Here is a 21,499-nt window from a genome sequence, read left to right on the forward strand (position 1 = left end):
AAAAATGGCTGATTTTTTCGTGAAAAATCGTAGTTTTTACTTCAAACAGCCACAAAAATTTCATAATTTTGTTTTAAAGTTAAATAAAATTAGGTTTATGTTTTCGACCGGGAATGATATATAGTATTTTAATTTTGGCTTTTTCGGTCTTGGATGTAGATCAAACAACGATGGTTTTTGAAATACCCGACGTTTCGACAAGTTTTGTTGGTCTTTTTCAAGGGAATTTGCTGTCTGTTGTTTTTGTCGATTTCGTTTTAGGACTAAAACGAAATCGACAAAAACAACAGACAGCAAATTCCCTTGAAAAAGACCAACAAAACTGGTCGAAACGTCGGGTATTTCAAAAACCATCGTTGTTTGATCTACATCCAAGACCGAAAAAGCCAAAATTAAAATGTTAAATAAAATCGTTGGGGTCCAGAAAAACATCTATTAAAAATATTTTGCTCTGATTTTTTGACTTCAGATGATTCTGTGCTGAGATACAGTGTCCACCGCAAATCCTGTTTTCTAAAAGTCATCCTCGAGTCGAAAGTGCTCCGTCACCGGCTCATTTTTCAATATTTTTCTACGAAAAAATTACTAAATGTTCGTTTAACAATGCTTTGTATAATGCAAAAAAATTGAATACATTTGTTTGAACGATAGCTCTAAAAAAAAATCGTGAAAATGGTGTTTTTTTATTCCCGTTAGACCCAACTCTCCCCTTAAGCATGGGTGAAAATGTATCAAATATTTAAAAATTAATGTAAAGAATTAGGTTAACGGTTCAATTAACGTTTATTTTATACTCTTGTAAACCCGAATGAAATTTCAGACTTTATTTTGATTTGTTAAAATCTGCAATATATGTAAATAATGTTAAATAAAATTTCCAGCTGAATTATTAACCGGGGGATAAAAACCAAGTTCAAAAGTTATCGTTCAATATTTTATAGTTGATAGTTTAAATCGTGTGATTAAAGTTCTCAAAATTAAAATTAAGTTTTTTTCGAGACCAAAATCTTGGAAATAAATTCAGATCTTATTTTTTAATTTGTGATTTTCACCAGATTTGTGTTTCTAAGCTGACTTTGATTGAATTTAAAATGTTAATTTTGAATCAAGAATCGAAGTTATGAAACAACGTTCTCCTTCAATAGATTCCTTAATAAAATTTAAACAAAATTTGATTAAAAACCTGGGATTGAAAATCAAAGTCTGAATTTTGCATTTTGAACTTAAATTCAAAACCTGAATCAAAATTCCACTTAAGAGATCCTATGAATTTGAAACCATAAAGCGAAATAATTATCAGCACCCTTTAACCAGAAATCTTTTATTAGATTCTATATGATTATTTTTCTTTTTTTTTTTTGTAATTTAACTTGTGAATTTAAATAAAATTGTGAATGATGTGATTGTTTCACGTTTTTCAATTCTGGACTCATGAAACTTTCTTATGCTTCAACTTTGCAAATAAACAGAGTAAAAAAATTTCAAATCCAAAACTTAAAAATGGTTTTTTTTATATTCCGAAATCAAGAGTTTAAAATATGGAGACTTATCACATATTTTTTCGCAAGTATTCGTGCTGGGCAAATACAGGTAATTTTATCCTTAAACATTGTGAAACTAGGGCAGATTGTTTTTAAATTTTCCCATAAATCCGGCCAGTATGCAGTCAAATTTTGGAACTATTCCATTAAAATCAAAAATCAAAAAGAAAAACACATGCAAAACTGTTTTAAATTTTTCCAAACACATCAGCTTATTTTTTTTCTAAAATGTACGTTTAATTTTAATATACATTTCATTTTACATTTGATTCAACATCATTGTTAATTACTTTAAAATCTAACTGCTAACTTATTCAGAATCATATTTCCTTCCAAAAAATCGTTTTTGTTTATTTTGATAAAATTAGTTAAAAAAAACATGTTTTGGACGCAAGATACATATTTCTAAGGACTCATTTATTTTCGTTTGATTTTGCAAATAGTGTAAGAAAATCTGGTCAAAACCCTGATAATCTGGTGAGCTAAGTCTAACATAATTGAGATTCAATATTTAGGACTCAACAAGTGTCAACATGTGAGAATTTTTTTAAAAGCTGTTGTAAAATTGAGGTCCTGGAATGAAATTTCAGAGTTTTGGAGTCGAGATAGTTACACTGTTGTTACTCTTGAATAATTGTAGTCGTCCATTAAAATTTGATTAGAAATTTCAAATTTTATGTTTTGCAAAAAAATCAATAGGAATTTTTTGATCTTCATGGGGGGAAGGTTTAACCCCCCCCAATGCGATAGAGGCGAACATTTATCCTGTATAAGAAATTTCGTCGAAACGTTCGCGATACAGGAATTAGAAACAATTCGATTATACACAACTTTTTTTTATTTCCTCATCTGAAATTGCTTTAAAATAACTAAATGAATTACGAAATTTCAGTTTTGGGTCAACTCATAAACTTTGCGAGTTATCTAGTCAATTTGGATTTAGTTGCCCACGTTTCCCCACAGTTTTTCAAAATTAAAAAAAAACTAAATATATGTATTTAAAAAAAATGCCTAATGAAACCTTACAAATGTAAAAATCCTTTTCATTCCTTTTTTTTAAATTTTATTAATATATATTATTGAATATAATTTTTTATTTTTATAGTAAAAAAGTTATGAAGCAAAGAAAAAAAGTTGCCCATGCCTCTACAAAATATTCAATTTTCCCATACAAACCTATAAGTTCAAATTTACTCATGCAAACGTTACTTAAAAATTCTGCAAAAAATCATGGATGGGTTTTGAACCAAAGCGAAGCTTTTTAGACCCCAGGGTTTGATAAGTTAAAAAATTACCCCAAATCGACTCCGTCTACTGTATATGGATGTTATGATATAGATGTTATTAAAATAGCCTTAAAACTAACATATAAAATCGAATAAAAAAAATTCAAAGTGCAAGTTTCAATCTTTTTTCTTGCATGAGATTCGCTACATTATAATTAGTTTACATTTCCCTCATAAATTATTCCATTATAAGCACTTCAACACCTAGCCCGATTCGTGTCAAGCATCATTTGACCCGTAAACGTGACACGAGAAGGTTGCATTTTTTTCCGAAATGACTGTCGACAGTAGTTTTCTGCCGCTGAAAAAAACCAAGGAAATCCTGGTCCAAGAATCGGAGGGATTTCCCAGTGATGTTCCAAACGGATGTACCAGCCATAAGGCATTGGCGCCAATAATTTTGTTCGGGCAGATTTTCTCGCTTATGCCTGTGGGTGGATACTTTGAGGAAAATCCTGAGGAAATAAAGTTTCGGTTCATAAGCCCGAGATTTTTGTACAGCTGCATGACGCTGTTTATATTTGTGTCGATTATAGTTCTGTGTTTATTGAACCTGGCGGATCGCGGATCTCTCAGTCTGAGCGATGTCGGTTAGTGTACATTTTCGATTATGGTGATTTGATTCAGTTGGTGGTTTGATTATTGTTTACAACTTCCAGCTACCATCATTTACTACACTGTAATTTTGCTGGCCATGCTGGAGTTTTTCGTCCTGGCCTACAACTGGCGCTCGATTATGACTCACTGGACCCGAGAAGAGCGCCCGTTTCTATACTATCCGTACGAAACGGGTCGCGGATTACCGTTGGAATCATTGGTACGCCGGGTGGCGGCCGTAGTCATCGTTTTCGCCTTCATCGAGGACGTCATGAACTTTATCTCGGCCTTCAAACTCAACGAGACTCACATGAAATCGTGTCCGCACGCGAGCGATTTTTGGCGCAATTTTTTTCGCCGCGAGCATCGATATATCGTGCGAGTAATTCCGTATCACAAGGTCCTGGGGATTGCCATCGAGCTGATGATGCGGGTGGCCAAATTCACGTGGCACTTCATTGATGTGTTTATCATTTGCGTGTGTTTGACGCTACAGCGGCGCTTTCAGCAGTACAACAACCGCATCGAAAACATGAATGGCAAGGAACTGCCACAGTCCACCTGGAAGGAGCTACGGTATGATTTTCTCAGGCTGAGCGAATTGATAGCGTTTTTGGACGGGAAGTTCTCACGGCTGATATTGATGGCCTGTGCCAACAATATGTTTTTCATCTCGATGCAGCTTTACAATATTTTTGAGTAGGTTTACCTTCTAAAATCCGTTAAAGTACTGTAATAATGTTTCCATTATTTCAGCGTCAAACCGACGGCGTTTACCACCATCTACTTCTGGTATTCGTTGATGTTCCTGATCTGTCGCTGCTTCTGTGCCCTGTACATCACTTCGGCCATCTACGAGGCGTCGCTTAAACCGTTGATACTGTTGCGTGATTTTCCTACTGCCGGTTGGAATTTGGACCTGCAGCGGCTGATCGATCATGTTGCGCTGAAAAGTATTGCCTTCTCCGGAAAAAGGTTTTTCTTCGTCACACGTCCGCTGATTTTGGCTGTAAGTGTGAAAAATATTTGAATCACCTATTTTTTGCTTTCTTATCCGAGGGTGTGCAGATTGAAATCCGCCAACAGATCTAGCGTCACGATAATAGTTTTTTTAACGAACATCTATTCTAAAGATCATTTCAGATTGATTGTGTGTTGGTACACCATTACTCATTAAGCGCAAATACAAATTGGTGCGCAAAACACAGCATAAACACCCGAGCGAAATAAAAAGTTATAAAAGAGCAGCGCCAATTTTCACATAAATGAAAAAAGTCAGTCATTTTTCTGGGCTTGTGATATAGCTCAGTTGGCAAGTCTGTTGTTTCCTGAGCCGATGTCCGCGAGTTCGAGCCCAAGAGTAAACATCGAACACAGTTGTACCGGGTAGTTTTCAATAACTATCCGCCAACTGCAACGTTGATAAAGTCGCGAATGCCACAAAGATGGTAAAACGACTATAATCGAAACAAAACAAAAAAAGTCATTTTTCTAACAAAAATTTAAAACCCCACACACAAGAAAAATTCAAAAAAAATAATTCACTCAAACTTTACGTGAATTTCATGCGCTTGTTACGTAGAAGTTAAAAAGTCACTTAACGACACACGTAGAATCGATGTGATGCATTAAAATCTTAGTTTACGTGAAAAATACCGTAAAATTGTTTTCAAATTATTTTGCGTGCATAGAAGAGGTAGCAAAAATCCAATGCCTATTTAGCATATCTCTGTGCCGAAAATACGCTGAAAAGTGTACTGTACCAAAGATGATATGATTGGAAAAGCACTACCAGAAAACATTTTAGGGAATTTTAGGAGGAGGATTATTGGATAATTCATCCCAAAAAAAATTAGTGAGAATCGAACTCGCTACAACATCACATCTCGGCTTGCCAGTCCGATATCTTCCTAAGGAACCAAATGAGTCGGTTAGCGAACAAAAGTTTATTGTCATAGTAGACTGAGTAGATTTGGGGTCATTTTTGAATTTCTCAAACCCTGGGGTCTAAAAAGTTTCGTCTTGGTCCAAAACTCATCCATGATTTTTAGTAGAATTTTTAAGTAACGTTTACATGAGTAAATTTGAACTTTTAGGTTTGTATGGGAAAATTGAATATTTTGTACTGAAATATGAACATCGTTTTTGTTTCTTCTGTAGAACCGAGCCAGCTGACAGTTTTTGTGCCAATTTATAAAATTCCTAATGGAAATTTTTCGCTGAACAACTTTGTCGAAGATCGTATCTTCATATCTTTTAAGGCTAAAAAGTTATTAGCTGTTTAACAGAGGTATGTCTTTTCGCATTGATAAGCGACAAAGTTGCTGAAGTTTAGAAACACATTTTCAAATCTTGTACTTCAAATGTGACTCAGAATTGTCTGAAATATTGGTATGCTATACCATAATAGATGAGAAATATACCAGTGTTAGAGATACAGGCAGAAGTTTAGATGTTCGGGTAAACAAGTACTTACGAACTTTTGCATTACGTTTTTGGCGCAATCGTCGTTTCGCAAATTGATAACATGACTTATTTTGCACTAACCTTCGCTTATTTCTGATAATTTCTAACATATTATGATTCCTCTATGGTGCATGACTCAATTATTGGTAGGTTATTTAAGGAAATTCTTCCAGCGGTAATTTCTCAAGAATCTTAAAAAAGAGGATAAAGGAAATTAAACTTACGTTTGAAATCCTGAAGCCTTGTCTGCGGGTGATATGCGCTCTACAGAATTGATGAGAGGGCCTCGTCCAAGTTTCTTATTGGAGTTTAGCAATCTCCTAATCACATCTGTGCTGAAGTTTGGAATCTGTGCTGCGAGGGACTTTAAATCAGGTTCCTATTCAACTGGAAATTTTTGATTACTATACATGTGACTCCGATAACCTTTCAAAGAGTGCAGAAACCGCAGAACTAGCTCATCCGAAGCTTTTATGTTGGCTGCCACTGTTCGGAGAAAAATTATTAGACTGAAAAAATGTTTGGATATAAAACTAACGATTATTGCACTTACCCAGTAACAAGATGAAGAAATTTATTTCGCTGCGATAATCAGAACCACTCTTACAAACGATTCCCGTTTATATTAATCAGTGTTCGGCATCCCTAACTGAAAAATTAGCGCCGCTAATTTAATCGCTAACTCATACAAAGTTAGCGATCGCTAACTAAATACGCTAAATGTGCCAAAAAAGTTATTGCTCTAAGCTTAAAGCGCTAATCGCTATCTGTTTACCAACATTGAGTCACGAACTCCCCCCTTTAAATTTTTCTTATTCCCCATAGGGGAATTAATGAAGTTTTAAGTATTTAATTAAATTAGATAAATTGATCGTATTTTCATAAAATTATATAAGCAAAATCAAAACTGTCAAAGATAGGAGTTTTAACGAGTCTCTGTGTTTAATAAATTAAAACAAACGATTTTCGAACAATTAAAGAAAGAGCAAATAAACAGAATGTGGAAAATTGGAGCTATATTTCTCTTTTTTTTTTATTTAAATTTTGGTTAAAAATTAACTCGATTTATCGAATTTGTGCAAAGTAGATAGTAAGCAATTTTGTTGCAAATATTCTTCTGTGCAATTATTTTTTTTTTGTTTTGGCATTATTTTACATAATCCTCATTTAAAATCTTTAACATGTTTTCCACTTTTTCAAATTTGCAGGAGCATTATCAAACGTAAACATACATACAATTTCTATTTGAGCTTAAAACGAAGGCTACAATAGTGTTTTCGTCTTATTTTTGTATGAACTGATCTGTAAAATCTCTAAAAAGCTGTATTGTGAAAACTAAATAGCTCAACCACTTGAAAACAAATGCTGATGAGGAGTTGTTGAAAATAGTTTTATATTGTTTAACACCTTTTATTGTTATCTTCTTCTGTAAAAGTTGCTAAAAAAATGCTTAAAGAGAGAAAAATGACACTAGATACATCTTTTCTCTAGCTCTAGTAGGCATTCCTCCAATGAATCCAATTAAGCAATCAGAATGTTGCACAATGTCACTTTGACTTGGTTAATGAAAAAAAAGGTTATTCTATCACTAAGAATTCGAGAGATTGATACAAATACATGGTAGTTAGCGATCTTCAATTAGCGGAACCAAAAAATAGCGGAACTTTTCAATTCGCTAAATCAATTCAAACTTAGCGGCAAAATTAAACCGCTAACAAAAAGTTAGCGGACTAACTAGCGAATAGCGGATTAGCGGTTTTGTGCCGAACACTGATATTAATAAACATTTCAGCACCTGGCAATGAATTTCCTTTCAAAATGCAAAACGCGCAAAAACCAACCCGACGAACTGTTTTTTTCGCGTCATTTTGCATCACGGCAATCCAGTGCTGCGCAAAACATCGTTAAAACCAAATTGCACTAACAAAAGGAAAAAGTTTCTATACGCCTTAAATTCAAGTCGTGTTCTAAAATTTATTTATTGATCTTATGAAACAAAATCTCTTCTTTGAAATGAAATGTATTTTATTTCAAAATTATGTATCCAAAAAGTATTAACAAAACTAAACAGAAAATTCGGATACACCCTGTAGCAGAATCGTTTCACATACAAATACCGAACGGCACCATGCACCAAGAAAATGCTGTTTCAAATCTGGAGCTCGTGAATTTCGAGTAGACATAAACATTATGAATATCTTTTTAATCATTTTCATGCTTTGTTATGAGGCTAAGGGCTAGAAGTTGATAAAATAATGCTTCAAAAACTGAAAAGGAAAAATAAACGGCCGGCACGGTTTCATTGTTATGGTCATGTAAATTCCCAATCGCATTTTATTTTTCTTTCCGGGAATTTACATTACGCCATAAGTCATGTTAATTAAGTAGAAATAACTTGTTCCAATTATTTGCAGGTTGTAAAATAAAAAAAATCCTTTAAAAAAGTTTCGGACTTTTCAAAGAGAGCTCATTAAATTCAAAAATTAGTTTGTCGATGGTTTGATAGTTTTAAGAAACCTAAAAATTGAATTTTAAAAAATATTATAAATTCATGAACTGTTTTATGGAGACACCCTTAAAGAGGTAAAGAAAACTTGGTTTTGAAATTCTAGAGAAACACTTTAAAACTTGCAAAGACTGTGATTCTCGCAACGCATCTGGACAAAATTTATATAGTGGTGATCTCTCTAGAGATCTACAGAAACTACTAATGATGTTTGTAACTTGGTAATTGTTGAACATGCTACTATCGTGACTGATGCATATTTTGTATCAAGACCGCACTTTTCAAACCTACCATATCGACTTTTCTTTTCTTCTCTAATAAAAATGATCCGCACTTCTCATCAATTCTTAACTAACTGACTTTGACTTCTTCGGTCGTCCTCAATCGATCCCGAAGCATTTACTCTCCGAGAATTCCCTATCACACACACACTCAACTCAACTGTAGCGTTCTTTTTACTAAGGTTCTCATTTTTCTATTGACACTCATTTCCTTTTTATACGTAATAATTGCCAGTTACATTTTGGATTAGAACCGAATTATCAGGTAGGTTCAAAATGACAGTATAAAATCAATATGCCATAATTTAATTTTTTTTCTCATTACTGTTCTTTTTCATAGGTATTACGATTAATATTATTATTTCAACTATTTTATTATCTATATTCTCTACAACAACCAACATTACTTAGTTTTTCGTAATTCGGTGCTGAAGAAAAACAATCTATAAAAAATGCACAGCAATAGAAGGACTGCCCAATCAACCAAAATTCACAAATTTACTTGAATGAAGGCTTTAAAAGTAACAAATTGGCTGACAAAGAGAATCAACTGCCCAATTCCCATGAGTGAACTTTATGTACCCATAAATGAGCTTGAGAGTAGCGAAAGTGTTTAATATGTACGTTGTATGTGACTTATTTTCCCCAATTCCCATAAGTGATCTATATCTACTCATTAATAAACTTGAATGTTGCAAAAGAGAGGACGTTGCACACGTTGGAAGGCAGAAGGCAGTTGAAAATAATTTTTGTATGGAAACACGAAAAACGTTCAAGCTTCAATGTGGTTCATTAGTTTTAAACGTTTTTGCAATAAACACTCATGAAGTTGTGTAAAAATAAAACTTAAAATTGCAATGAGTTGGCTAGGAAACGTCGTAGAATGTTTAAATCTACAGAAAAACGTGTGATTTGAATGCTCCAACAAATGTTTAGAACATTTTATTTATGTAAATTCTCATCTTACTGTAGTTAAGTTTAAAAAACTAACTTTTAAATAGCATTCAAAATAAAACCTTTATAACTCTGCTCTGAAAAGAGTTAGAGTTTTGATGTATTCAACAAGGTTTCATATTTTTACGTATTCTTCAACTTTGTAGCATAAAGTAAAGCTCTATCTATTGAAATAGAAAAGTTAGAATTTTCAATTTTTTATAGTGGACTTTGACTAACTTTTTATGCTATCAAGCTATGAAACATGTTTGAAGAAGCAAAAAGACACTTAAAAGACAGAGGCGCTACGAAAAAAGTCCACTTTTAGCCCTTTTGGACCACAGTGCGTTGTAACTTACAAGGGACTTGTAACTTACAACAACTTGTAACTTACAACAACTTGTCAGGGACACAAGTAACATAAAAGGCACAAAAGTGCTCAAACCGGGATTTACTAAGTCACAAACAATGCATTGAGGTGCTTTCAAAATCACATCTTCACTACGAGTTTTACTTTCAGCTAGAACAACATCTCGTGGTAGCGAGTTCGATTCTCACCACGCAGGTCGGTGTTTGATCCCCAAGCCGGGCAAGTTTTTTTCTTTATAAGTAATTTGGTACTTGAGTGACCAATCTGAAGCGATATATGTAAAAAAAAGCAATTGAGCAATTTTTTGAGTTTGGAATCCGGAGCGTGGCATCATGGCGGCACCATGTACTGAACATAGTAAATAATCAAAAGAAGTTGATATAAACCGATCATTAAGACTTGTTATGAAGACAAATAGATTATCCTACGAGTTGATGTTTCTAAGCAAAAAATATGATTCACAGCATTATAGTTAGTGCAATCGGTTCTAGTGAATTCAATACAATTTGTCATAAGTATACAAGCTCACAAGCGAGAGGTTGATTTGATAATGATAAGACTTCAACTCTAGTCACCAACTACCGTCTAACGGGGCAACATGCAAAAGCAGGGTTAGATGCAACATTTGTATACCTCAACACTCATTCAATTTTTATTTCAATATACTGTAATAAAGTTATCATTGAATGATAACAAATTGATGATGACATAGTTTTTAACATTTTGAAAGAGTTTTTATATGTTTCTGATTTTCATAAAAAATTTAAAAAATCGAGCAACAAATGTACAAATTTTGGCATTTTTCAATGCCGTAAAAAACTTTACCCAGTAGGAATGGCGGATTGGCTTAATGATATCACCTACAAACTTCATATTGCTTTCATCATCCAGTACCAACACTGTTGGAATAAAAATATGTTTCGGACAATCGTCCATTTTTTTTTAAATAAATATTTTTATAATTCACTTTCCAGTCTGGGGCAAAAGGCAACAAAATGAAAATAAGAAATCAACCTCATAATTCTCGTTTCTATATGCTGGGATATGATTATTTTGCATTATGTGTTTGCTTACATTCAAATTTCATCCATCCTAAGATTTATTTTCATGATTTAGGCTAATAGAATATTTGTAGTATTTTTTACCCCCAAATGTATGCAGCAAATTTACACTTTTTCTTAAAAACATTTTTGATAGAAAAATGTAAAATATAATTCGAACAAAACAAAAAAAAATACTGCAGTTGGTGCTTTATGCGTTATGACATCACAAATGTATCAAAACCTATAAATTTTCAAACGTTTTCAATTGATTTTTCATCAATAACAGAGTTTGTTGAAACTTACCCCTTTTTCTTAGTAGGGTGAAAATAGCATGTTTTATAAAATTTTAAAATAACTGGTAAAACCAATAATTTTTCTGACTACCGCAATTTGATGTCCCATCAACATTAAAACTTTTGATGTACAAGAGGAATGATTATCTGTCGGCATAAAGATTTTAGAAGCCATTGAAGTTGAAAAATGTTGCATGTTGCCCCAGTTGACGGTACCTACTTTGTTTAGTTTCCACATGTTTATAAAACTTTTTAATCTTCGTTTCGTTAAGGCGGATGACTTGGTCCTCAACAATTTCTTTCCTATTTCCAGATGGCCGGTACAATCGTCACCTATGAGCTGGTGCTTCTGGATCAAGTCGAAAAGGATCAAGACACAACGCTGGATTGTAACTTCTAATGGTCTGGTTTATTGAATTTGAAAAAGGAAAATTGTGTTTTAAATAACTCTGTCTTTGATGTGTGAATACATGTTAGTTTTCGATTAATACTTCGTAGTTTTTGACTGAAACCTCACTACCTCCATACGGAATGTACAAAGTCTGGTGGCTGGGATGGACTTTTCCGGGAGTTAAGCTTCCCATGTAATGGGTACGACCGATGTAGAGGGTCTCGCCACTGGAAGTTCGGCCACCGAAGACGGCATTCGGCGGAACGGTACCGAAACCGGACGGAACCCAGGTTACGTTTCCGTTGCAAAGTACCTCGAAAGAATGTTTGGGAATTTCCTGCCCATTGAAGGAGACGTAAGCGATCTGCTTGCTCGGAATTACCTTGGCCGGCAGTTGATCGCCCTCGTGATAGGCCCGACCTACGTAGATCGGTGAATGGTCACTGTCGTTTCCGGCCAGAATGGCACCCGGAGGAAGTGGGGCTCCAGCCGAGCAGTGGGACCAAGTTGCTAGAAGGAGAATATTTTGTTAATAGAATTGTCTTATGGGTTAACTAGGGTTTAAACTTACATCTCTGCTGTCCAACGAGGACTTCGTATTGGAGGAAACTTTGCTCAGCTCCTCCGAAGGGAATGTAAAGGCATCCATGGCTTCGATGGATCTTTCCCGGCGTCAAACTGCCTTCGTGATGAGTCCGGCCAATGTACAGAGGCTCCCCAGTTACCGTATTTCCGCACAACACGGCGCCACTTGGCACATGACCATTGCTGCTATGAATCCAGGTGAATCCGGTCCCGCTTAGTACCTGCAGTTGATAACGAAATCGCTTTCATAAGTTTCTGCACATTCATATTTTTATATCAAAACTGTCATCGCAAAACAAACAATTTCTCGGTATCAATAAGTTCGATAACGATAACGGTCGGGGACTTTTGGCCCTTATCACCTCACCACTTGATGAGGGAGCAGTGCCGGCTCATTGCGATTTATCGTAGCTAAGTAGCTGCACATACCTCGAAGTGCGATTTGAAGATCTCCATGCCGTTGTGGGACACGTAAGCCGCCTGTTTGCTGGGAATGACTTTGGCCGGCAGTTGATCTCCATCGTGGAAGGCGCGTCCGATGTAGATCGGGGATCCATCCTGGTCATTTCCGGCATAGACCGCCGCTGGAGGAATTCCCTGATGGGAGGACCATGGCATCCAGTTGTACCCTGAAGCGTTGCGATAAGCAGAAAAGATGTATCAGTCTTTCCTCAGTGACTCATGTTTGACGCGTAAACGTTAGTTTAGAATTTGAATTTAAAACATTTCTATCGAGGATATAAATCCCTAGGTTTTAAAGTAATATGATTTTGGTAATCGAGGTAATAACCAATTATTTATGTCACAGTTTTCATATCATGAATGGTTAAAGTGGGCGTAATGTTTGCCATGTAAGCAAACTGAACAGTAAATTACTCAACACTAAACTAGCATTTGGATGAATCAAGCAAAGGAATTCCAAAACCTACAAGTCCTTACCAGCGTTCATCGTAACTTGTGACTAATAGTCGTCTAGTGAAACACCGAAAACAATAAAAACACTTTCTAACAACTCACTTAATGTAATCACAAATATTTGACTAGATAGATAAGCAGTGACAGGCGACCGATGTTCACTTTATACTGGACCGGGAATGACTGGACGCAACCCGGGGCAAGCGCGCACATTTTGATTCTACTATTAGCACACCACACACATTCAGGACTTTGATAACGCCACACTGGTCGGAATAAATTAAAAAAAAACTGTTCCGAAAGAAACAACTTTTCTGGCGATTTCTGAAACTTCATCATTCCACTTCACACTTTGAAGACGCTGACAAGATACCAGTTAAAACAGTCCAAACAACTAGGTATCGTCGTTTTATATATAAATATTTATAGTAAAACATGCATACGACAACTTATCCACAAAATCTAGATCAGGGATGAGCAAAACGCGGCCCGCGGGCCGCATGTGGCCCGCGAGACCCTTTTGTGCGGCCCGCGAAGCTTTTTTCAAATTCTCATGCCTTAACATTTTCCTACAATGGATTGTTGGGAAAATTTACATGATTTAAATCAAATATGCACTTATCTGCATTTTCCCAACAATCATTCAGATTGTTAACCTTTTTTCTAGCATTTCAAGCATTTATTATGTTCTGTTCAAGGCATAAATATAAATTGTTATTTGGCATAATGTAATGTTGGAGTTTTTTTTCATTTGGGATACATTTTTCCTTATTATTTAACTCCGACCACTTTGAAAAGCAAAATCCATTAGAGTGAGGAAGAGCAGCTAAAAATCGGAAGCTACGCATGATCAAAGGAATTTCGAAGCCCGTTAGTGAAGTCATTATTTTCGTTTCAAGCAAAAATAAAGTTGTATGATAAAAAATAGGCTCTGCAGATTTATTTTTCAAATTATTCTATCCAATTCGGTGAAAAGGCTTGTTCTGTTATTATCAAATACTGGCAAAAAAATTAAACCAAAACCTTGTGAAATAATTTTTATTTCTGTATATTGACAAAAATTACGAAAGATTATAAATAAAGCCTGAGTGAACGTTTTTCGATTTTTTATCAGCTTGAATTAGCTGGCATCAAAGTTATCCCAATGATATCTGAATAAGATAAAAAATTATAAAAATCTGACCTAGAATCAGGAATGTAGTTTGGAAGATAGTTGCTAAAAAATATGTGAAATTGAGCATTTTTATATGATTTCGGCAACCTTGCTCAAATTCAATTTAAAAAGGGGGTGTTCACCATTTGAGGAAAAAAATCTAAGCTTTGAGGACCTAAGCCACAAGGACAATTGTGAAAAAATACCAGAAAGTCATTGATTTTAACAAGAATGTTGTAAGAACGAATGTTCGCCAAGAATACTTTAAAAAAAAAATTGAGGGAATTTACAAAATGACAAAGAAATAGTGATATACCTTTTCAATATCAGATATTTGAAAATTCGTGTTGAAACTCTGATGATAAACACGTGAGTTGTAAAAAACGACGCGAAGCTCTGCTAATTATTAAAAAAAAATTCAAGTGCGGCCCGCCGACAAGATTTCAAATTTAAATTGGCCCGTTGGTTCAAAAGGTTTCTCACCCCTGAATCTAGATTATTGATTGGTGTTGAAAAATCTCAAACCGATCATAAAAACATCATGTATAAAGGGAAATCCCAAATCTTCGCCAAAATGTTCGGCTTAAACCTGTTCTCATCCTCTTGATCACATTCGCTATTCCAGCATAAACCTAACTTGCTGCCTAGGCAGCGCACGAATTCCAATAAACCTGACCACAGTCACGTCGTCGTTTAGAAAATTTGTGCTAATAAGTCGCAAAATGTTATTAAGGAGTGAGATTATCTAGAATTCATCATATCTAAAACTTAGTTCTTTCAGGAATGGGACAGCTACGAATGCGTGTATCTCAAAAACTATTCGTTTGATCTAAATACTTTCTATAGAGAAAAAGAAGGTCATCTTATGATAATTCATGGAAAAATTTGAAAAAAAATATCGGCCGGTGCACACTTTTTTTCAGCCATGATATTGATCAGTTTTTCCCACTAATACTTCGTCTAATCTGTAATTTAGGAGGCTACAAACTTCTCCTTCAATTTCTGCTACTTTTTGGTCCAATGCTTCTTTTTTAAAAGAAACTGAAGGCAATTTGGTGGATACAGATGATTCGAAATCAACAAAACTAGATTTTTTTTAATATGTCTTTATTCGTACCAATTCATCATTACATTTATATTACATTATTACATTAAATTAGGTGTTCAGTTCAATAATGAACTGTCCAGAGCCCTATAGTTTATCAATCACTAAAATTTATTTATTGGACTTAAATTTGCTGAGCACAATCAAGTATTTTTTTGTAGGAGAACATCCTGTAATGTCAAAAATATTTTAAACTTACAACTAAAAACTAAAACTATCCTAAAAATAAACTAATTGTAGGGAACGAATCTCTGCGGTGGAAGACTGCATCGATTTGCCTCTGAAGTTGGAGATGATGTTGTTGGCCATCTCTTCGATCGATTCAATGCCCGCAATCCGATGAAGATCTTCAGTGCTGTGCCAAGATGGAAGCCGCAAAATCATTATCAGAACCTTGTTCTGAATCCTCTGGATGGCTTTCTTCCTCGTCGCGCAGCAGCTAGACCAAATCGGAACTGCATACATTATCGCTGGTCGGAATACCTGCTTATAAATAAGCATCTTATTCTTCAGGCACAGTCGGGATTTCCTGTTGATGAGAGAATAAAGAGATTTAGTATATTTATTACATTTGGATTGAATATCTTCAATGTGATTTTTAAAAGCAAGATTCCGCTCAAGTGTGAGTCCCAAGTACTTCACGTGATCAGACCATTCTAATGAAACCCCATTAAAAGTTATGGAATGATTTTCATTAGGTTTTAAAAATTGAGCTCTTGGCTTATGGGGAAATAAAATAAGTTGAGTTTTGGAAGCGTTAGGAGAAATTTTCCACATTTTCAAGTAATTAAAAAAAGAATTTAAATTTTGTTGCAATCTACTGCGTACCACCCGTAAATTCCGACCTTTGGCTGAAAGCAAAGTATCATCAGCAAATAATCTTCTACCTTTTCCTCCTGGAACATCAGGAAGATCAGAAGTAAAAATATTGTATAAAATTTGTCCAAGTATACTACCCTGAGGGACACCAGCTCTAATGGGTGTCCTTTCAGAGCATGAATTTTGATAGCTTACTTGTAAGGTTCGGCTAGTCAAATAATTTTGTATAATTTTGGTGAGATATACGGGAAAATCAAATCGAGCTAATTTAGCTACTAAACCTTTGTGCCAAACACTATCAAAAGCTTTTTCAATATCAAGAAGAGCAACACCAGTTGTATAACCTTCAGATTTGCTAGCGTTAATCATACTAGTTACACTCAAAAGTTGATGTGTAGTAGAATGTCCATGAAGAAAACCAATTTGTTCATCAGGGAAAATAGAATTCTGATTAATGTAAATCATCATTCTATTCAAAATAACTCTCTCAAATAGTTTACTTAAAGAAGGAAGCAAACTAATTGGTCGATAACTTGAAGGCTCTGAAGCACTTTTTCCAGGTTTCAAAATTGGAGTTACTTTGGCATTTTTCCATTTATTGGGAAAATAAGCCAAACAAAACTAGATTATTATTAAGCCACCTTAAAGCATTTTTAATGGAATTTCTGCCGGCAAAATCTGACAATAACAAAGTAAAATCAACATGAGATTGAACGTGTATTGATCGTACTTTGCGAAGGTTACATACAAGATTACTCTTTTTAGGCTTTTAAAAACAGCAAGCAGAATTTTGGCAAATCATTCTATATTTAATACAAAACAGCCAGCAAATACATACTTTAATATGCTCGGGACTTTGCCACGAGCAGACAAGGTATAGGATTAAAACGTTGGAATTTGTTTTAAATAAGGTGTTTCATAAGTTTTGTCGTTAATAAGAAATCATCTGTCCCATAGCCTCGGTACCGTATATACAGCTTACGAGCTCTACACAGCCGCTCGAAAATTAGCGATCAATCTCGATACCAAAGGCGCTTCGATCGATGTTGCAGTCCGGCTGGAAAATTAAACCAGACGTTTGATAAATATGAACAGTTTGGAAAACATGCTACTAAGTCAAATAATCATGCTCAAATTGCTGCCGCGCAATGTCGACGGCTTCTAGCCAAATATTGAACAGAATTTTGTTCTTAGCGTCATGTCAGTGTGATCAGTGCTCAAACTTCATTTCTTCCTCAGCAAGTGCCCGTCAAGACGTTTTTAGTAAGGTCAGGGAGCAAGATTGATTTGAGAAAAAAATCCACAAATATGGCATGATCTACCAGTGATCAGCAAAAAAAACACACTTTTGGGAATAAATGGGACCTCTATTAGGTGATGGTGAAGATGCGCTCAAAACTCTCCGTAGTGCACAAGATACGAAAGCGACGCTCGCCTCGGTTAAATATAACACGACTGAAGCAACCTGAGGACCCGCAGCAGACTACGCGCAATCGCTCGAAACACCGCAGCCGGCAGAGGGCGAGCTTGATGAAGTCCCTCTCGAGCACTGTTGGGATACCATCAAGACAGCCATCAGCAGCGTTGTGGAGAACGTCATCGGGCATGTGAAATGAACTCGACAGAATGAATGGGCGGCAAAAGTGCAGAGAAGCACCCGTCAAAACGAGGAAAATCACCAACAGTGGAAGAGGCAGCGAGTCCGAATTTCCCAGGAGAAAAAGCAGGAGGAGGAGGAGGAGGAGGAGGAGGAGGAGGAGGAGGAGGAGAAGGAGGAGGAGGAGAAGGAGGAGGAGGAGAAGGAGGAGGAGGAGAAGGAGGAGGAGGAGGAGCTCGAAGAGCTGCAGCAGCTACATCGTTCCCATAAATCACGAAAGTTCTATCAGAAGCTCATCGCACCCCGCAATATGGCCGCAAGCCGAAATGTGCCGGGATAAGGACGGAAGCATCCTGACGGACAATCGTGAGGTGATCAAAAGGTGGAAGCAGCACTCCGATGCACACCTGAACGGCGCACATGCAGGAGATCAAGACAGTGGGGAAAGATACATCGATAGCAAACGACGCGATGTAGGTGAGCCACTCCCAACGATGAGTGAAGTTAAGGAGGCTTTGAATACCAACAACTCGGCTGAGAAGGATGGCATCGTAGCTGAACTCAACAAAATGGGCCCGGACAAGTTGACCGATTGCCTACACCGGTTGATGGTTTGGATTTAGGACACAGAACAGCTACCAGTGGAAGGAGGTGGTAATATTCCCCATCTACAAATCCTCAATACCGCCTACAAACTGCTGTCCCGAATTCTGCTCCACCACCTAACACCACAAGCAAAAAGATTCGTGGGAAGTCATAGAGGAACGATCTACGACGGACCAGAATTTCACACGACGGCAAATCCTCAAAAAATGTCGTGAACACCAAGTCCATACGCACTATTTATTCATCGACTTCAAAGCCGCATACGACACGAGCAACCGTGACGAGCTGTAGAAAATCATGGACGGGAAGTTGACCAGACTGATCAAGGTAACGATGAATGGATGGAGTGCTGTGTGCGAATTTCGGGTGAATTGTCGAGTTCATTCGAATCGCGTTTTGCACTTCGACAAGACGATAGTCTATCCTGCATGATTTTCAACGTGTCACTAGAAGGTGTTATTCGACGAGCGATGAGCGAAATGCGAGGCACGATTTTCAACAGATCCAGTCAACTTATCTGCTTTGCCGACGACATTAACATAGTCGGCAGACCATCTGCATCGGTGGAGGAGATCTACCGCGAACTGAAACAGGAAGCAGGAAATATTGGGTTGCTGATTAATACGTCCAAGACGAAATATATGCTAGCCTACACGATCGGGACCAACCAAGCTCGCTTGTCCAGTAATAACAAGGTCACAATCGACGGCGATGAGCTGAAGAAAGTCGAAGACTTTGTTTATCTCGGCTCACTGGTGACGCAGACAATGACACCAGCCATGATATCCGGTGGCAAACTGCGGTCGAGTAGACTTATCCTTCGCACAGAGTGTAACCTGTACATGACGCTCATCAGGCGCGGTCCTATGGGGGGGGGGGTGATCGGGGTGATCACCCCTCCCAAGCGGCAAAAAACCGTTACGAAATACTCGCAAACGTTGGATTTTATATAAAAACTAAGAACTTTTCCTATTAGGTGTACTTTCCAATTCTCAAATTTTTCCACTCCGTGGGGGTGTTTCTTTAAAAAAAGAATTTATTAATCACTTAATAGCTTTAAATTGAAAAAAAGTCGGTGCACCCAACTAAAACAGCTGTAACTTGCAATTGCCTGGAACAGATGAGGACGCGCAGCAGACTACGCGCAATCGGTCGAAACACCGCAGCCGGCAGAGGGCGAGCTTGACGAAGTCCCTCTCGAGGACTGTTGGGATACCATCAAGACAGCCATCAGCAGCGTTGTGGAGAACGTCATCGGGCATGTAGAATGAACTCGACATAATGAATGGGCGGCAGACGTGCAGAGAAGCTCCCGTCAAAACGAGGAAAATCACCAACAGTGGAAGAGGCAGCGAGTCCGAATTTCCCAGGAGAAAAAGCACCGCCTGGAGGAGCTCGAGAGCTGCAGCAGCTGCATCGTTCGCATGAAACACGAAAGTTCTATCAGAAGCTCATAGCATCCCCCAATATGGCCACAACCCGAAATGTGCCGCGATAAGGACGGAAGCATCCTAACGGACAATCGTGGGGTGATCAAAAGGTGGAAGCAACACTCCGATGCACACCTGAATGGCGCACATGCAGGAGACCAAGACAGTGGGGAAAGATACATCGACGGCGCGTAGCAAACGACGCGACGTAGGTGAGCCACTCCCAACGATGAGTGAAGTTAAGGAGGCGTTTTGCCAGCTGAATACCAACAACTCGGCTGAGAAGGATGGCATCGTAGCTGAACTCAACAAAATGGGCCCAGACAAGTTTACCGATTGTCGACACCGTTTGATGGACCAGACCTGGGAGTGGAAAGAGGGGGTAATATGTCCCATCTACAAATCCTCAATGTCACCTACAAACTGCTGTCCCGAATTCTACTCCGCCACCTAACGCCAAAAGCAAAAAGATTCGTGGGAAGTCATCGGCCCGGCTTCATAGAGGAACGTTCTACGGCGGACCAGATCTTCACACTACGGCAAATCCTCCAAAAATGCCGTGAACACCCTCAGTCCCTACGCACCCTCTATTCATTGACTTCAAAGCCCTCCAACAAAATCGATCGACCGTGACAAGCTGTGGAAAATCATGGATAGGAAGCTGACCAGACTGATCAATGTGACGATGAAATGCAGTGCTGTGTGCGGATTTCGGGTGAATTGTCTAGTTCATACGAATCGCGCCGGGGGCCTCGACGAGACGATAGTCTATACTGCATGATATTCAACGTGGCGCTAGAAGGTGTTATTCGACGAGCGGTTGGCGAAATGCGGGGCATGATTTTTAACAGTTCCAGTCAACTGATAAAGGAGTATTCGAGCGCGACGAGTGTTAAGAACCATTTTTGTCGGCATGCAGGGGAACGGAGTGTAGAGGCGAAGAATGATCCACGAGTTCGCTCGACTCTAAACGGCGAACACGAAATTATTGCGACACATTCAACAGGGCATAACTTTTTTACCATTGGGTAAAAATCAACCAAATTTTGCACACTTTCTCATTTATGTGTATTGTTTAAAGGGTGATACGGTCAAAATTTGGTCAAGGGAAAACGTGTGTAAATCGGTGAAATCGTTTATTTAAAAAATCATATTACATTTATTTTTCAAGTTTAATTAGTATAAAATTTAGGAAAGATATATAATAGGCCTTACGCTTAACCCCTGCCATCAGATTTTGTACAGCCACTTTGTCCACCTTCTTCGCCGCAGAAAGCCAGGTTGCCTTTAACTGCTGCTCGTCCTTAGCAGTTTTTTTTTGTCTTCTGTGAGACTCGCGCTAGTGGTACGAACACGTCTATTCGTGGCGGTGGTCCAGTATAGTCTATCTGCATATGTCGAGTGGAGGTGAGAGCTTTCGCTATAGTTCATGTGTGGTGTAATGATGCATCATGATAAATGAGTAAGCAGGGGCAAGGCTATCACATCCCCTTTTATTTCAAAGGAAAAACAATTTTATAATATAACAAAAGAAGATTCATTTATTTTTCCATGAAGTAAGTCATCGCTACATAAACGCAAA

At 37.2% G+C, this 21,499-nt stretch overlaps 2 protein-coding genes across 2 annotated transcripts; one reads left to right on the forward strand and one right to left on the reverse strand.

Annotated features, from left to right (window-relative positions):
* The first annotated feature begins 3,101 nt into the window (after positions 1–3,101).
* On the forward strand, positions 3,102–11,741 carry LOC129752619 (gustatory receptor for sugar taste 64a-like). The gene is made up of 4 exons (XM_055748393.1): positions 3,102–3,417; positions 3,487–4,123; positions 4,181–4,433; positions 11,630–11,741. The coding sequence occupies exons 1-4, from the start codon at positions 3,102–3,104 to the stop codon at positions 11,714–11,716; spliced, it is 1,293 nt and encodes a 430-aa protein (XP_055604368.1). The 3' UTR covers positions 11,717–11,741.
* On the reverse strand, positions 11,704–13,391 carry LOC129754466 (uncharacterized). Its single transcript, XM_055750562.1, has 4 exons — positions 13,232–13,391; positions 12,722–12,921; positions 12,279–12,513; positions 11,704–12,217 (listed from the first exon to the last, which is right to left on the reverse strand). The coding sequence occupies exons 1-4, from the start codon at positions 13,239–13,241 to the stop codon at positions 11,790–11,792; spliced, it is 873 nt and encodes a 290-aa protein (XP_055606537.1). The 5' UTR covers positions 13,242–13,391; the 3' UTR covers positions 11,704–11,789.
* Positions 13,392–21,499: the final 8,108 nt, after the last annotated feature.

This window comes from Uranotaenia lowii, chromosome 3 (genome assembly GCF_029784155.1).
Source record: "Uranotaenia lowii strain MFRU-FL chromosome 3, ASM2978415v1, whole genome shotgun sequence".
NCBI classification, from domain to species: domain Eukaryota; kingdom Metazoa; phylum Arthropoda; class Insecta; order Diptera; family Culicidae; genus Uranotaenia; species Uranotaenia lowii.

What these genes read in the sequence shown, in the direction of transcription:
- LOC129752619 (XM_055748393.1), top strand. Translation starts at nt 3,102, where the DNA reads ATGACTGTCGACAGTAGTTTTCTGCCGCTGAAAAAAACCAAGGAAATC. An exon ending in TCTCAGTCTGAGCGATGTCG is followed by an intron (nt 3,418 to 3,486) that starts GTTAGTGTACAT and finishes TACAACTTCCAG; the next exon opens with CTACCATCATTTACTACACT. An exon ending in CAGCTTTACAATATTTTTGA is followed by an intron (nt 4,124 to 4,180) that starts GTAGGTTTACCT and finishes CCATTATTTCAG; the next exon opens with CGTCAAACCGACGGCGTTTA.
- LOC129754466 (XM_055750562.1), bottom strand. An exon ending in TCTTCAAATCGCACTTCGAG is followed by an intron (nt 12,514 to 12,721) that starts GTATGTGCAGCT and finishes TATCAACTGCAG; the next exon opens with GTACTAAGCGGGACCGGATT. An exon ending in CCTCGTTGGACAGCAGAGAT is followed by an intron (nt 12,218 to 12,278) that starts GTAAGTTTAAAC and finishes TTCTCCTTCTAG; the next exon opens with CAACTTGGTCCCACTGCTCG.